Here is a 17,723-nt window from a genome sequence, read left to right on the forward strand (position 1 = left end):
TTCACACTAGTTCTGTTATACTACTTTCTCATCCACTCCCAATACAATAGACAATAGGTGCAGGATCTGGCCATTCGGCCCTTCGAGCCAGCACCGCCTACACTAGGAGCAATTTACATCTGGCAGCCCTTAAGTCACGGCGCCAGGCAGCAGAGGGCTCTGCGCGCTGTCCACGATCACCTTGGAGGATTTCCTGAACTGCGGAGGTGGGGGGGGGGGGGGGGGGGGGGGGGAGGGGGGGAAGAAGCATCCTCAAAAAGGATGCTGATATAGTTGTATCATAATAATTATAATCATAATATTACTTTATTAGCCAAGTTATGTTTTGCAACATACGAGGAATTTAATTTACCGTACAGTCATACCAATAAAAAGCAACAGAACACACAAAATACATTTTAACATGAACATCCACCACAGTGACTCCTCCACATGCCTCACTGTGATGGAAGGCGGAAAAAAAAAAGTTCAATCTCTTCCCTTCTTTGTTCTCCCGCGGTCGGGGGCCTCGAGCCTTCCGTTGACGGGACCATCTTGGCTGCCGTAGCCGGCGCTGTTTGGGCCCTCCGCGTCGGGGTGATCACGCTCCTGCATCGGGGGGATGTCAGCGCCTCCGCGATCTGACCCCAGGTTGGGGCTGGTCGAAACCTTCTGTGTCGTTTGGAGCTCCCGACATCGGTCTCTACCCGAGACTGAGACTCCCCCAACATCGGGAACATGTTTCCTGCCTCTAGCGTGTCCAAACCCTTAATAATCTTGTATGTTTCAATAAGGTACCCTCTTATCCTTCTAAATTCCATAGTGTACAAGCCCAGCCGCTCCATTCTATCAACATATGATTGTGTCTATCTGTGAGATTCAGACACATCAAACACTTCATTCAATCTCGTTGGCCTGGGGGGGGAAGCTTAAATTGGTAGAGCTATTCTTCAGACTCGTCGAGCAATAGGCTGACATCAAGCAGGGCGGCACGGTGGCGCAGCGGTGGTTTTGCTGCCTCACAGCGCCAGAGACCCGGGTTCGATCCCGACTACGGGTGCTGTCTGTACGGAGTTTGTACGTTCTCCCCTTGACCTGCGTGGGTTTTCTCCGGATGCTCCGGTTTTCTCCCACATTCCAAAGACGTGCAGGTTTGTAGGTTTATTGCTGCGGGACAGAATTGTCTGCGGCATCACCAGCCGGCCGCTCCGGGAAAAACTACTACAATGCGATCATTTAACACTGGAAAAATGTAGTGACATGTGTCTGATAGCTGAAGCAGCAGCCGAACAGTAGACTGTTAAGAAGCAAATTGCCATCGCCTCTATCACTCTTACTGTCTCATCATGTCCCTCCCACGGGACCACAACTGGCCGTCCGGCTAGAAAAACAGGCAGCATACTTCAATGAGAAGGCAAGCGCCGAGCCGCTGCCGCGCCTGGAACAACAGGTGTGGTTTCATGCCAAACCGACCGAGTGGCAACGTGGCCGGATTGCAAGAGAAAACCTGTCCCCTCGGAGCGACGTCATCTCTACACCGAGTGGTACTGAGTTCCGCAGACACAGGAAGGACATACGACCTGCGCACGAAGCAGCTAAGCCATGCCCTGGCAACACGCAGCAGACATGTGTGAACACTCTCCCACAAGGAGGAGCCCCTCTCCCAGAAGGAGCTAGTCTCCCAGACTCAAGAGAACTATCACAGGCCGCATCACAAGGTTCTGTGGTGGGGGAATCGGCTCAAAGCGAGCCAAGCCACACTCGCACACAACAGAAACACAACACAGAACGAGTTGGAAATATGACTTGCACGAGAAGTGGGCGATTGTCAAAACCCCCAACTCGACTTGTTATGTAAAATAGTTGGGCAATTATTTAATAGTTTTGTAGTATGAAGAGCACTGTGTTATTTGTGGTACTTTATCCACATTAAATTGATTAAAGGTTCAAGTTATTAGTTTTGACCCCAACGTTGAAGGGGGAGATGTGAGGTAATTTAAGGGAAGGGGGAGATGTGATGTATATGTAATATAAATGCCAGCGCCCCTTTAATATAAATGCCTGTGCCTCATGATTGAGGTCAGGTGACCTTGGAGACGTTTCCGTGGGTTGTTCAGATTAAATCTTACTGACAAGATGTCGGACGTGTTTTCTTTGTGCTAGTCACAACAGGGCCTTACGTGGTCTCAAACTTTACAGCACAGATTGCAACTTTCATCTGCATCCACACAAGGCAATCTGTAGTGGATTATTCATCATCCGATAAATCTTGAACAAGGACTTCAAGTGGCATAAACGTAGGTTTTGAATATCTAGTCAGCCGGACATTAGGAGATGGAGCTGTGTGCAAGATGGCGGGGTGATGAATTAACAAATGGATTATTGTTGGTGTTCAGCACACTGATACTCTTTGCTATCGAACAAAGAACAAACAGTGCAGCACAGGGACAGGCCCTTTGGGTCACAATGTCCCCGCTAAACATGACGCCAACTTAAATTAATCTCATCTGCCTGCATATGATCCAGAGACCTTCATTCTCTGCTTGTCTTTTGACTGGTTTAGGTTAGAGATGCAGCGCAGAAACAGGCCCTTCGGCCCACCGGGTCCGCGCCGACCAGCGATCCCCGCACACTAACACTACCCTACAGGACACTAGGGACAATTTTACAATCATACTATCTATCACTGAAACAGGCCCTCCGGCCCAGCGGGTCAGCGCCGACCAGCGTTCCCCGCACCTTAGGCAAGGCAACTTTATTTATATAGCACATTTCATACACGAGGCAGACTTAAAGTGCTTCACATAAAGACATGTCATACAATAAATGAAATAATAAAATGAAATAAAATAGAAGAACTAAAAGAAAAGAAAAGCAAAATTAAAAATGCATTATAAAAAGTGCAAAAGTTAAAAGTGCAATGTAGTTAAGATTTCGCTGAAAGCTAAAGTAAACATAAAAGTTTTCAGTCTTGTTTTAAAAGTGGTCAAAGTTGAGGCAAGTCTTAAATCTTCAGGAAGTTTATTCCAGCTATTTGTTGCATAGTAACTAAATCCTGCTTAACATTACCCTACACACACAATAGGGACTATTTGAATTTCTACCAGGCCAATTAACCTACAAACCTGCACGTCTTTGGAGTGTGGGAGGAAACCGGAAATCTCAGAGAAAACCCACGAGGGTCACGGGGAGAACGTACAAACTCCGTACAGACAGCACCCGTAGTCGGGATCGAACCCGGGTCTCCGGCGCTGCAAGCACTGTAAGGCAGCAACTCTACCGCTGCACCACCGTGACTGCCTCTTAGTACGGGTGTCGGGGGTTATGGGGAGAAGGGACACTCTCGACTCTAAAACACTCTTCACACTCTTGGATAGGAAAGGTTTAGAGAGATATGGGTAAAACGTGAGCAGGTTTAGTTTCGTGTAGTTTAGAGCTACAACGTGGAAACATCCCTTTCGGCCCACCAGGTCACACTGACCAGTGACCCCCGTACACTAACACTATCCTACACATACATAGGGACAATTTACATTTACACCAAGCCAATTAACCTACAAACCTGCACGTCTTTGGAGCGTGGGAGGAAACCGAAGATCTCAGAGAAAACCCACGCAGGTCACGGGGAGAACGTACAGACAGCGCCCGTAGTCGGGATGGAACACCGGGACTCTGGCGCTGTGAGGCAGCAGATCTATCGCTGCGCCACCGTGCCATCCTAGTGAGGTGGGGCACTTGGGTCGGTGTGAACGAGTAGGGCCGAAGGGCCTGTTTCTGTGCTGTATGTCTCCACCACTCTAAAGGAGCAACAGGGAATACTGAAATGTGAAGTTGTTAAAAATGATTTAACGTACACACAATGTGCGTCGCCAACTTAAGTAGTACAACATAAGTTTATGCCTTAAAGTGTGATTATACCGGTTGCGGAGTACAATTCAAAGTCATTAAGGTAACGTTAAAATCTAGATAATTTAATATTATATGCATGTGATTAGCATTTAAAGAACGACATTTCTTTTCATTCAGACTTTGAGCATGAAAATATAGTAAGAAAAACACAGTAGTAATATAAAAACAATCTGCACAAGAGTTGAATTTAAAACCACCACGTTCTTATAATACAATTACAAAACGAGAATAGCTTTTGTGATTCAGAATTAATCTGCTTTAAAACAATATCTGAACAATCAGAAGAAGGGTCCCGGCCCAAAATGTCACCTATCCATGTTCTCCACAGATGCTGCCTGACCCGCTGAGTTACTCCAGCACTCTGTGAAATGTCACCTATCCATGTTCTCCACAGATGCTGCCAGACCCGCTGAGTTACTCCAGCACTCTGTGAAATGTCACCTATCCATGTTCTCCACAGATGCTGCCTGACCCGCTGAGTTACTCCAGCACTCTGTGAAATGTCACCTATCCATGTTCTCCACAGATGAGGCCTGACCCGCTGAGTTACTCCAGCACTCTGTGTCTTTTTTTTTCCTCCAGAGATGCTGCCTGACCCGCTGAATTACTCCAGCACTTTGTGTCTTTTTTTTCCTCCAGAGATGCTGCCCGACCCGCCGAGTTACACCAGCGCTTTGCGAGCCCCCTTCATAAGGACGCCAGGTGCAGTAGAAGGACTTTGAACTGGTGCGAGTGACAGGACAGTTCAGTGACCTTGTCGACCATGTCCTGCACTGCGGCAGTGCTGGGGTACTGCAAGGCGGCCATCTTGGTTGCCGTGACGATCCTCTTCAGAAATTCGCACAGCAGGTTGCTGTAGTTCAACACTTTATTGCGCACATCCTGGGCCACGGCCTGCCGCGACAACGTGTCCCCGATGAAGACCAGCTTGTGGGCGCTGAGGATGATGAACTTGCTGTGGGCCACGAAGATTCTGGGGGGCTGCCCGCTGCTGATGGAGCTGAAGAAGGCGTCGATGGCGTTCAGAAGCGTCACAAAGTGGGTCTCGCACTGCTCGGAGTAGAAGACGAGCAGCTGTTTGTCTTGTGGGCCCAGGCTGCTGCTCTTCTGGGGAACGTGATGCCGTACTTTCCACTTCGACAAATCGTTCTCGACTGGCTTGGTGACCTCTTTCTCCAGTTCCTGGAACTGGTTCAACTGAAACACAACGGTGACACAATTAGCATCAGACTTCACTTATGGTTTCCGTTTCAGTTTAGTTTAATTTATTGTCACGAGGTACAGTGAAAAGCATTAACCAGTCTGCGGAAAAACTATACATGATTACTATCGACCCAGCGTATCGATAAATGCATGATAAGGGAATAATGTTGATAATAGACAATAGGTGCACGAGTAGGCCATTCGGCCCTTCGAGCCAGCACCACCATTCAATGTGATCGTGGCTGATCATCCTCAATCAGTACCCCGTTCCTGCCTTCTCCCCATATCCCCTGACTCCGCTATTTTTAACAGCCCTATCTAGCTCTCTCTTGAAAGTATCCAGAGAACCTGCCTCCACCGCCTTCTGAGGCAGAGAATTCCACAGACTCACAACTCTCTGTGTGAAAAAGTGTTTCCTTGTCTCCGTTCTAAATGGCTTACTCCTTATTCTTAAACTGTGGCCCCTGGTTCTGGACTCCCCCAACATCGGGAACATGTTTCCTGCCTCTTGTGTGCCACGGGGAGAACTTGCAAACTCCGTACAGACAGCACCTGTAGTCAGGATTGAATCTGGGTCTTTGGCGCAGTGAGGCAGCAACTGTACCGCTGCACCACCGTGCCGCCACATGAAGCTTGAAATGTTGAAACGTTGGGTTAATTGGCTTTGGCAAAAGTTGTAACAACTTTCCCCAGCGTGTCGGATAGAAACATAGAAAATAGGTGCAGGAGTAGGCCATTCGGCTCTTCGAGCCAGCACCGCCATTCAATATGATCATGGCTGATCATCCAACTCAGTATCCTGTACCTGCCTTCTCCTGTACTTGCCAGTGTACGGGGTGATCGCTGGTCGGCGGTTAAGTATTTAAGTTTCCACGTCAGTGTGTTAAGTATTTAGTTTAGTTTAGAGATACAGCGTGGAGATAGGCCCTTTGGCCCACTGAGTACATGCCGCCCAGCGATCCCCGCACACTCACACTATCCTACACACACTGGGGACAATTTACATTTATACCAAGCCAATTAACCTACAAACATGCACGCCTTTGGAGTGTGGGAGGGAACCCGAGCACCCGGAGAAAACCCCCGCAGGTCACGGGGTGAACGTACAAACTCCGTACAGACAGCACCCGTAGTCAGGATGGAACCGGGGTGTCTGGCGCTGTGAGGCAGCAACGCTACGGATGAGATACCATGCTGTGTTTTATTCGTGGTGATGGGCGCCGTGGGAAGGAGGATGTGATTGACCTGTGCTGGGAACAGCTTCCTAAATTACCTGGGTGTGTCAATGGGTCCATTCATGTCGAGCAGAGACACAATGGAGCTAAAACTGGGCTGGCGTGTATTACATTACCAGATTTTTACATATTTAGTTTAGTTTAGAGATACAGCGCGGAAACAGGCCCTTGGGCCCACGGAGTCCGTGCCGGCCAGCGATCCCCGCACATTAACACTATCCCATGCACACTAGGGACAATTTACACATGCAAACCTGCACGTCTTTGGAGTGTGGGAGGTGACCGGAAGATCTCGGATCACTGGGAGAACGTACAAACTCCGCACAGACAGCACCCGTAGTCGGGATCGAACCTGGGTCTCTGGCGCTGTGAGGCAGCAACTCTACCGCTGTGCCACCGTGACTGCCCACATTTAGTGCTTTAAACAAACAAGTACAACACATCTTGAACTGGCAGAGTATTCGCTGCAGACACGATCATCTTAGTTTAGAGCCGAAACAGTGCTGCAGATGCTGGTTTATACTGAAGATAGATATAAAGTGCTGGAGTAAATTAGCGGGACAGGCAGCAACTCTGGAGATAATGGATGGGTCACGGGGAGAACGTACAAACTCCGTACAGACAGCACCCGTAGTAGGGATCGAACCCGGGTCTCCGACGCTGTAAAGGGGCTGTCCCACTGTGGCGACCTAATTGGCGAGTTTAGAAGGGTTTAGGAGAGTATGAAAAAATGTCATGTTGAAGACCTCCTTCGACCTCCTTAGACGATGTTGAAGACTAGCTTCGACTAGCTTCGGGAAAATTGGACACCGAATAGTGGAGAGTGAAGACGACCTCCTTCGACCTCCCTTCAACTAAGTTGAAGACTATCTACGATTACCTTCGACTACCCTCGATTACCTACGACTAACATGCCGACCAACTACAACCTACTTCGACAAAACCCACGAGTAAAAAAAATATCGTTTTTTTCCATGGCGACCTTTTTTTACTCGCGGACATTTTTCAGCACGTTGAAAAATACGCCGCGACCTAGCTGAGGCCTCGTGTACGCGGGGGCCACTCTCGAGCATGAAGGAGAGTTACAAAGACCTCCTAGGACCTCGTGTCGACCTTGCTGTGAGTATGAGTCGAGGGCAAACTCTTCTAAAGTCGCCAATTAGGTGGCCGCAGTGGGACAGGCCCTTCAGGCAGCAAGTCTACTGCTGCGCCACCGTGCCAGCCCGTAACAACGTGGAAGAGTTTACATTATCTGTGGTGGTTCCAATGATTTCCTTCGGATTATTGAACATAGAAAACATTCCCACACTTGCGCGTAGGAGTTGGGAGCTCACGTTGCAGTTGTATGAGACGTTGCTGAGGCCGCATTCAGAGTATTGTGTTCAGTTCTGGGCACCATGTTATAGGAAAGATGCTGTCAAGCTGGAAAGGGCGCAGAGGGGATTTACGAGGATGTTGCCAGGACTAGAGGGTGTGAGCAGCAGGGAGAGGTTGAGTAGGCTGGGTCTGTATTCCCTGGAGAGCAGGAAGATGAGCGGTGAACTTATGGAGATGTACAAAATCATGAGAGGAATAGATCGGATCGACGCACAGAGTTTCTTGCCCAGAGTAGGAGAATCGAGAACCAGACATAAATTGAAGGTGAGGGGGGAAAGATTTAATAGAAACCTGGGAGGTAACCTTATCACACAAAGGGTGGTGGGTGTTTGATACAGAGATGAGGAAACACTTTTTCCACACAGAGAGTTGTGAGTCTGTGGAATTCTCTGCCTCAGGGGGCGGTGGAGGCCAGTTCTCTGGATGCTTTCAAAAGAGAGTTAGATAAAGCTCTTAAAGTAGTTGCTCTACACAACAGCCAAAAATCTGTAGCCTCCCTTTGATCTGGTATTTTCTTGGTTCATATGCTTGATCAATGGTGTTTTATCATTAATGCCTTATTATTAATGTTTAGTGTTTTCTGAGATTCGTAACTGTCACTGTATGTCATGTTGTTACTTGTGGGCGGAGCACCAAGGCAAATTCCTTGTATGTGAATACTTGGCCAATAAACTTCCTTACTTAAAAAAGATAGTGGAGTCAGGAGATATGGGGAGAAGGCAGAAACGGGGTACTGATTGTGGATAAATAGCCATGATCACACTGAATGGCGGTGCTGGCTCGAAGGGCCGAATGACCTACTCCTGCACCTATTGCCTACTATCTATTGAATGAGTTATCAGAGGAGGTACAGTAATTCAGGCAGGGACTATCGCAATGTTTAAGTAACAGTTTGACAGGTACATGGATAGGGCAGGTTTAGAGGGATATGGGCCAAACGCAGGCAGGTGGGACTGATGTAGATGGGACATGTTGGTCGGTGCGGGCAAGTTGGGCTGAAGGGCCTGTTTCCACACTGTATCACTCTGTGACTATGAATCACAAAACATACCTGATGTTGTTCCAGAGGCACTTTATTCTGTTTAATTATATTCTCTTTTTCCAGAAGTTCCCTTTGTTGTCGCTCAAATTCATCTTTCCCCTTTAATATTAAAGAGAAAAAAACATTATAAAAAATATCCTCTCTTGGAACCACTGAATGGGGTGCCGTAGATATCGTGATTAGCAAACACACAATCAACCAAAATGTGCAGGAAGGAACTGCAGATGCTGGTTTACACCAAAGATAGACACAAAATGTAGGAGTAACTTTGCGGGACAGGCAGCATCTCTAGGGAGAAGGAATAGGTGACATAGAAAATAGGTGCAGGAGTCGGCCATTCGAGCCAGCACAGCTTTTCAAATTGATCATGGCTGATCATCCAAAATCAGTATCCTGCTTTTTCCCCATATCCCTTGATTACGTTAGCCCTAAGAGCTAAATCTAACTCTCGTGTAAACATCCAGTGAATTGGCCTCCTGTCATCTCCGTGGATTGTCACCTTGTCGTGGTGGAGAAGCTTGTGTGGTCCTGAGATCCTGAGAGCGATGCCGTCTGGAGCTGTGCTCCTGGTAGGGCCACCCATGGCGGTAAGGTCGAGGGGGAGGTCTCTGACAAAGAGCAATCCGACCAAGACCTCAACGGTGGAACAGGCGGAGGACGATGGCTGATCTTAGTCACAACAGCTGGGAAGGCGGATGAAGGCTGCAGCAGAAAAGGGTCTCCATGCCACCGGATCCTGACCCAGATCTGTCAAGGACCGTGGGGTGGCTGTCTGTGCACCAGTCTCCCCACGTTAAACAAAGTCACGCACAGGCGACCTCCCAAAAGAGGACAGTCATATTCGTTTCGAGTGACCGCCGATGCCTGCCTTCTGTGGCAGAGAATTCCACAGGTTCACAACTCTCTGGGTGAAAAAGTGTTTCCTCATCTCAGTCTTAAATGGCCTACTCCCTTATTCTTTAACTGTGACATAGAAACATATAAAATTTGAGGAAGGACATTCTTGCTGTTGAGGAAGTGCAGCGTAGGTTCACCAGGTTAATTCCCGGGATGACGTGACTGACATATGATGAAAGAATGGATCGACTGGGCTTGTATTCACTAATGTTTAGAAGGATGAGAGGATATCTTATAGAAACATTTACAATTCTTAAAAGATTGGACAGGCTAGATGCAGGAAAAATGTTCCCGATGTTGGGGGAGTCCAGAACCAGGGGCCACAGTTTAAGAACAAGGAGTGGGCCATTTAGGACTGAGATGAGGAAAGACTTTTTCAACCAGAGAGTTGTGAATCTGTGGAATTCTCTGCCAACGAAGGCAGTGGAGGCCAATTCACTGGATGTTTTCGAGAGAGAGTTAGATTTAGCTCTTAGGGCCAACTGAATCAAGGGATGTAGGGAGAAAGCAGGAACAGGGTACTGATTTTGGATGATCAGCCATGGTCATATTGAATGGCCGAATGGCCTACTCCTGCACCTATTTTCTATGTTTCTAATTCTGTCCAAACTCTCCCTGTAGCTAATACCAGCTGACCTGTAATCTCCTTATTCTGTAAGATGCTCTCTTGTACTGGGTCCTAAAGGAAACAGTGTCCTTCATCCGCACTCCACTGAAAGGCAGTGCTGGACCGAAGGGCCAAATGGCCTACTCCTGCACCTATTGTCTATTATCACTGTGAACAAGCCGGTGGAGCTGCTGCCCACTTCACCAGAGGTACGGGTTCGATCCTGACCGCGGGCGCTGCCTATGTGGAGTTTGTACGTTCTCCCCGTGACCTACGTGGGTTTCCTCCGGGTGCTCTGGTCCCCCCCCCCCCACCCATTCCAAGGACGTGCAGGCTGGTAGATTACTGGGCCTATGTAATTTGCCATTGGTGTGTGTGTGTGTCTGTGTGTGTGTATCTGTGTCTGTGCGTGTCTGTGCGTGTGTGTCTGTGCGTGTGTGTCTGTGCGTGTGTGTCTGGCTGCGTCTGTCTGGCTGCGTCTGTCTGGCTGTGTGTGCGTGTGTATCTACGTGTGCGTGTGTGTGCGTGTGTGTCTGCGTGTGTGCGTGTGGGTGTGTGTGTGCGTCTGCGTGTGTGTGTGTGGGTGTGCGTGTGCGTCTGCGTGTGTGTGTGTGGGTGTGTGTGTGTGCGTCTGCGTGTGTGCGCGTCTGCGTGTGGGTGTGTGTGTGCGTCTGCGTGTGTGCGTGTGGGTGTGCGTGTGCATCTGCGTGTGTGTGTGGGTGTGTGTGCGTCTGCGTGTGTGCGTGTGGGTGTGCGTGTGTGGGTGTGTGTGAGTCTGCGTGTGTGCGTGTGGGTGTGTGTGCGTCTGCGTGTGTGTGTGTGCGTGTGCGTCTGCTTGTGTGGGTGTGTGTGCGTCTGCGTGTGCGTGTGGGTGTGTGTGTGCGTCTGCGTGTGTGCGTGTGGGTGTGCGTGTGCGTCTGCGTGTGGGTGTGTGTGTGCGTCTGCGTGTGTGCGTGTGGGTGTGCATGTGCGTCTGCGTGTGGGTGCGTCTGCGTGTGTGTGTGTGCGTGTGCGTCTGCGTGTGGGTGTGTGGGTGCTTCTGCGTGTGTGTGTGTGGGTGTGCGTCTGCGTGTGTGGGTGTGCGTCTGCGTGTGTGGGTGTGCGTCTGCGTGTGCGTGTGCGTCTGCGTGTGTGCGTGTGGGTGTGTGTGTGCGTCTGCGTGTGTGTGTGGGTGTGCGTCTGCGTGTGTGCGTGTGGGTGTGTGTGTGCGTCTGCGTGTGTGTGTGTGCATCTGCGTGTGTCTGTGCGTCTGCGTGTGTGTGCGTCTGCGTGTGTGTGCGTGTGGGTGTGTGTGTGCGTCTGCGTGTGTGTGTGTGCGTCTGCGTGTGTCTGTGCGTCTGCGTGTGTGTGCGTCTGCGTGTGTGTGCGTGTGCGTCTGCGTGTGTGTGTGTGGGTGTGCTTGTGCGTCTGCGTGTGTGTGTGTGGGTGTGCGTGTGTGTGTGGGGGTGTGTGTGTGCGTCTGCGTGTGTGTGTGGGTGTGTGTGTGCGTCTGCGTGTGTGTGTGTGGGTGTGCGTGTGCGTCTGCGTGTGTGTGTGTGGGTGTGCGTGTGTGTGTGGGGGTGTGTGTGTGCGTCTGCGTGTGTGTGTGTGGGTGTGTGGGTGTGTGTGTGTTCTGGACGGCCATGATGGGAATTGTAATTAAAGGTAAGATTAAAAGTGCAAGTGTGTGCAGTTGGCAAGCGTGGACCATAGGACCTGTTTCCATGGTTTATATCTACTTCACCTTTCTGTGAAACTAGACCAGCCTCTGAAAGCATGAGAACAAAATATGATGCACTGCTAAGAAATGTTTGTTTCTAACTTTCAGTGCCTCCTTCCAAAGGGAATAACCTTATTAAGATGGACACAAAATGCTGGAGTAACTCAGCGGGACAGGCAGCATCTCTGGATAGGAGGAATGGGCGACGTTTCGGGTCGGGACCCTTCTTCAGACTGAGTGTTAGGGGAGAGGGAGACACAGAGATAAGGAAGGGTAAGGTGTGAAAACACAGATGACAGGGGACAGTGATCAAGGAAAATTTAGAAGAAAGAACTGCAGATGCTGGTAAAACGGCAGGTGGGACTGGATTAGATTGGGCACCTTGGTTGGCATGGACTAGTTGGGCCAAAGGGCCTATTTCTGTGCTGTATGGCAATTTCATGGATTGAATAAAATTCAGCGAATCATCGACCCATAGGTTTAAGGTGAAGGGGAAAAGATTTAATGGGAATCTGAGGGGTAACATTTTCACACAAAGGGTGGTGGAAGGATCTAAAATCATAAGAGGTGGACAATAATGCTGGAGAAACTCAGCGGGTGAGGCAGCATCTATGGAACGAAGGAATAGGTGACGTTTCGGGTCGAGACCCTTCTTCAGACTGATGTGGGGGGGGGAGAAGAAAGGAAGAGGCGGAGACAGTGGGCTGTGGGAGAGCTGGGAAGCGGAGGGGGAGGGAGAAAGCAAGGACTACCTGAAATTGGAGGTCAATGTTCATACCGCTGGGGTGTAAACTGCCCACGCGAAATATGAGGTGCTGCTCCTCCGATTTGCGGTGGGACTCACTCTGGCCATGGAGGAGGCCCAGGACAGAAAGGTCGGATACGGAATGTGAGGGGGAGTTGAAGTGCTGAGCCACCGGGAGATCAGGTTGGTTAATGTGAACTGAGCGGAGGTGTTGAAACGGTTCATTGTGAGCTGAGGGGAAGGTGACAACGAGGCGTACAGTCGGCAATATTTAATCAGAAGGACAGTGAAACTAGTCGGAGAACTAGGGTGCGGGAGGGACGGAGAAAGTGGGAAGGCAAGAGTTACTTGGAAGTTAGAGAAGTCAATGTTCATACCGCTGGGGTGTAAGCTGCCCAAGCGAAATATGAGGTGCTGCTCCTCCAATTTGTGCTGGGCCTCACTCTGACAATGGAGGAGGCCCAGGACAGAAAGGTCAGTGTGGGTGGGAATGGGAGGGGGAGTTGAAGTGCTGAGCCACCGGGAGATCAGGTGGGTTAAGCGGAGGACTGAGCGGAGGTGTTCAGTGAAACGATCGCCGAGCCTGCGCTTGGTCTCGCCGATGGACAGAAGACCAAGGCAGGGACCAAGCGCAGGCTCGGCGATCGTATCGCTGTTCAGGAGATTAGTGTGCAAAATTAGAGCACCTGGTATTGGGGGTAGGGTGTTGACATGGATAGAGAACTGGTTGGCAGACAGGAAGCAAAGAGTAGGAATTAACGGGTCCTTTTCAGAATGGCAGGAAGTGACTAGTGGGGTGCCGCAAGGCTCGGTGCTGGGACCCCAGTTGTTGACAATGGAGGAGGCCCAGGACAGAAAGGTCAGTGTGGGAATGGGAGGGGGAGTTGAAGTGTTCAGCAACTGTTTTTGTTGCGTGCTCTCCAGCCAGTCGAGATACTATCCATGATTACAATGAAGCCGTCCACAGTGTAGAGACACAGAATAAAGAGAATAACTTTTTTAGTGCCAGATAGGGCTTAGTAAATTCTGGTTAAAGATAATCCGAGTTCATCGATAAATACAAATATGGGACAAGATTCCAATTCCTTAATAAATTGGGTAAAATCGGAGAATGGAAGATCAGTTCAAAAGGGGCCGGCACGGTGGTGCAGCGGTAGAGTTGCTGCCTCACAGCGCCAGAGACCCAGGTCCGATCCTGACTACGGGTGCTGTCTCTACGGAGGTTGTACATTCTCCCCGTGACCTGCATGGGTTTTCTCCGGACGCTCCGGTTTTTCCCCCACTCCCCAAAGACGTGTGTGTTTGTAGGTTAATTGGCTTCTGTAAATTGTCCCTAGTGTGTTAGTGTACGATGATCAGCACGGGCCTAGTGGGCCGAAGGGCCTGTTTCCATGCTGTCTCTCTAAAGCCAGGGATTCTGGGACAGTTTCTTCCCAGCTGTTATCAGGCAACTGAACCAACCTACCAACAACCAGAGAGTGGTCCTGAGCTACTATCTACCTCATTGCAGATCCTCAGACTATCTTTGATCGGACTTTACTGGACTTTATCCTGCACTAAACGTTATTCCCTTCATCCAGTATCTGTACACTGTGGACGGCTCGATTGTAATCATGTGTTGTCTTTTCGCTGACTGGACAGCACGCAACAAAAGTTTTTCACTGTACCTCGGTACACGTGAAAATAAACGAAAGATAGACACAAAATGCTGGAGTAACTCAGCGGGACAGGCAGCATCTCTGAGGAGAGGAAATGGGTGACGTTTCGGGTCAAGACCCTTCCTCAGACTGATGTCGGGAGTGGGCGGTACAGGGATAGAATCGACTAGCGTATAACCATATAATAACCATATAACAATTACAGCACGGAAACAGGCCATCTCGACCCTTCTAGTCCGTGCCGAACACGTATTCTCCCCTAGTCCCATATACCTGCGCTCAGACCATAACCCTCCATTCCTTTCCCGTCCATATAACTATCCAATTTATTTTTAGCTGGGACATTGTTGGCCGGTGTGGGCAAGTTGTGGGAAAGTTGGGCCGAAGGGCCTTGTTTCCGCACTGTATCACTCTATGACTCTTGTCGGAGACAGTTAGATTGGTGGGAGAACTGGGAAGGTGGAGGGGATGGATAGAGAGAGAGGGAAAGGGAAAGCAAGGGCTACTGGAAGCGGCAAACTAAACTCCACTCAAGACTGAAGACGAAGAGGTGAGGAATTGTTCCACTAACCTGCAAGTGGACGTAATCGTAGTCCTCCATCCAACTCTTATCGAAGAGCTCTTTATTTTTGCCGTGGTCCTGGTGTTCCCGGTGCGGTGGGCCGTACAGCGACTGTATCTGGATCAAGGTCTGGTCGGCCTGTGGGTGGGTCTGGTTGCAGTTGGTGGAGGCCTGGTCGTCCGCGGGCCCCTGGTTCATCTCATGGACGGTCTGGAGGTTGGTCGCCCCGACGATGCCGCCGCCGCCGCCGTTGTGCCGGAACAAGAGCTCGGCGTTGGCACTGACGGAGGATGCCAACTGCCTGGCATCATCCGGCACCATCTTGGATACCATGAGGAACCGGTCGAGGTTGTCGCTCTTGCCCAGGGGCTTGTTGGCCAGCAGGAGGTTGAGGGACCAGTTGCTGTTGTCCAGGGCCTGGCCGGTGTGGAGCAGGATCTGGTAGGAGTCGTCCAGGCGCTGCAGTTGTTTCCTCAGCTTGTTGTGGAGCGCGGAGTCGGGCAGGCGGGCTGCGTTGGCCAAGGCCCCCTGGGCGAAGGCCATGAAGCCCTGGAGCGAGTGCTTGACTTTGTCGACGGCGGCGTGGATGTCGTTGAGGTTCTTCCCCATCGCCTCGTACGACCGCCAGTCGGGGGAGACGAAGGCCTGGAGGCCCCGCACCGAGCCGTCCAGGGCCTGCTGGAGTTGGTTGAGCCTGTCGAAGGCCGACTCCGGGTCACCCCCCGGCGGCGCCTTCTTCTCCGGGACGGGCGAGGCGCAGACCGAGGACTCCTTGGAGGTGGTGGAGGAGGAGGTGGACATGTTGCTGCGGGTGCTGCCGGTGCTGGAGAACGACAGGCGGTTCATCCCGTCCGCCGCCGCCACCGCCGCCGCCCCGTCCTGCGAGACCCGCGGCGGCACGTCGTAGACCGAAGAGGCCCCATCCCCCGGCGTGGCGGGCCGGCCCAGCTCCAGCACTCCCCGCGGAACATCGTACACGTCCCCCTGCAGGCTCGGCCGCCTGCCGGCCGATGGGATGTCATAGACGCCGCACAGTCTGCTGGAAAGCAACTCCGAGCTGGCCACCGCAGGCGGCACATCGTAGATGGACTGCTTCACCGAACCCACCGGGAGGCCGGGGGGCGGCGGTTTCACCGACGCCGGAGGGATATCGTACAAACCCTCAGCCTTGGGGCAACTTAGTGGGTCCGCCAGGTGCCTCATCGGTGGCGGGAAGTCGTAGTTCGACTCCTTGTCCCCACCACCAAACGTCTCCTTGTACACAGACGGCGGGACGTCGTAAAGCTGTGGCCAAGAGGCAGAAGATAATGTCACATAAACTTTCTCAAACAGAACCTCACAGCAGCAACAAACAAGAGAAACCAGGACCATAGGGTCTGAGCTACAGGGAGAGGTTGAGCGAGCTGGGTCTCTATTCCATGGAGCGCAGGATGATAGACAATAGGTGCAGGAGGAGGCCAATTGGCCCTTTGAGCCAGCACCGCCATTCAATGTGATCATGGCTGACCATCCCCAATCAGTACCCCGTTCCTGCCTTCTCCCCATATCCCCTGACTCCGCTATTTTTAAGAGCCCTATCTAGCTCTCTCTTGAAAGCATCCAGAGAACCGGCCTCCACCGCCCTCTGAGGCAGAGAATTCCACAGACTCAACACTCTCTGTGAGGGGAGATCTTATAGAGGTGTACAAAATCATGAGTGGAATAGATCGGGTAGACGCACAGAGTCTCCTGCTTAGACTAGGGGAATCGAGGACCAGAGGATATAGGTTAAAGGTGAAGGGGAAAAGACTTAATAGGAATCTGAGAGGTAACTTTTTCACACTGAGGGTGGTGAAAATCTAATCTTATCTTTTTTCTTTACCTTAATTTTATCCTTGTAATATCATTGCTGAGGTGACCTGTTGTCTTGTCCAAAACATTTCATTGTACCGTTGACCCTGTGTTAACCTACATATGACAAATAAAAGCTGAACGGAACTGAACTGGATAGAATAGACAATAGGTGCAGGAGTAGACCATTCGGCCCTTCGAGCCAGCACTGCTATTCAATGTGATCATGGCTGATCATCCCCAATCAGTACCCCGTTCCTGCCTTCTCCCCATAATCCCCTGACTCTGCTATCTTTAAGAGCCCTATCCAGCTCTCTCTTGAAAGCATCCAGAGAACCTGCCTCCACTGCCCTCTGAGGCAGAGAATTCATGGCTGTATGGAATAAGCTGCTGGAGGAGGTCATTGAGGCTGGGGACTAATCCTATCGTTTAAGAAACAGTTGGAGAGGTACGCGGATAGGACAGGTTTGGAGGGATATGGACCAAGCGCAGGCAAGTGGGACGTGTAGATGGGACATGTTGGGGCTTGGATACTCTGGAATTTAGAAGGATGAGAGGGGATCTTATTAAGGGTTTGGACACGCTAGAGGCAGGAAACATGTTCCCGATGTTGGGGGAGTCCAGAACCAGGGGCCACAGTTTAAGAATAAGGGGTAAGCCATTTAGAATGGAAATGAGGAAACACTTTTTCTCACAGAGAGTTGTGAGTCTGTGGAATTCTCTGCCTCAGAGGGCGGTGGAGGCCGGTTCTCTGGACACTTTCAAGAGAGAGCTAGATAGGGCTCTTAAAGATAGCGTAGTCAGGGGCTATGGGGAAAAGGCAGGAATGGGGTACTAATTGGGGATGATCAGCCATGATCACATTGAATGACGGTGCCGGCTCGAAAGGCCCAATGGCCTACTCCTGCACCTATTGTCTATTGGCTAGTGTGGGCAAGTTGGGCCAAAGGGCCTGTTTCCACACTATCATTCTAAGACCC

General features: G+C 50.6%; 1 protein-coding gene across 1 annotated transcript in view; it reads right to left on the reverse strand.

The window, feature by feature from the left end:
* Window positions 1–4,425: 4,425 nt before the first annotated feature.
* nedd9 (neural precursor cell expressed, developmentally down-regulated 9) overlaps window positions 4,426–17,723 on the reverse strand; it is an 83,882-nt gene continuing 70,584 nt past the window's right edge. The window contains exons 5-7 of the mRNA XM_033014479.1: window positions 14,923–16,197; window positions 8,755–8,844; window positions 4,426–5,085 (exon numbers count right to left, since the gene is read on the reverse strand). Coding sequence (XP_032870370.1) covers window positions 4,576–5,085; window positions 8,755–8,844; window positions 14,923–16,197 — 1,875 coding nt within the window. The 3' untranslated portion in view covers window positions 4,426–4,575. The remainder of the gene's footprint in view (window positions 5,086–8,754; window positions 8,845–14,922; window positions 16,198–17,723) is intronic.

The sequence above is a fragment of the Amblyraja radiata genome, chromosome 2, assembly GCF_010909765.2.
Source record: "Amblyraja radiata isolate CabotCenter1 chromosome 2, sAmbRad1.1.pri, whole genome shotgun sequence".
In the NCBI taxonomy this organism is placed as follows: Eukaryota; Metazoa; Chordata; class Chondrichthyes; order Rajiformes; family Rajidae; genus Amblyraja; species Amblyraja radiata.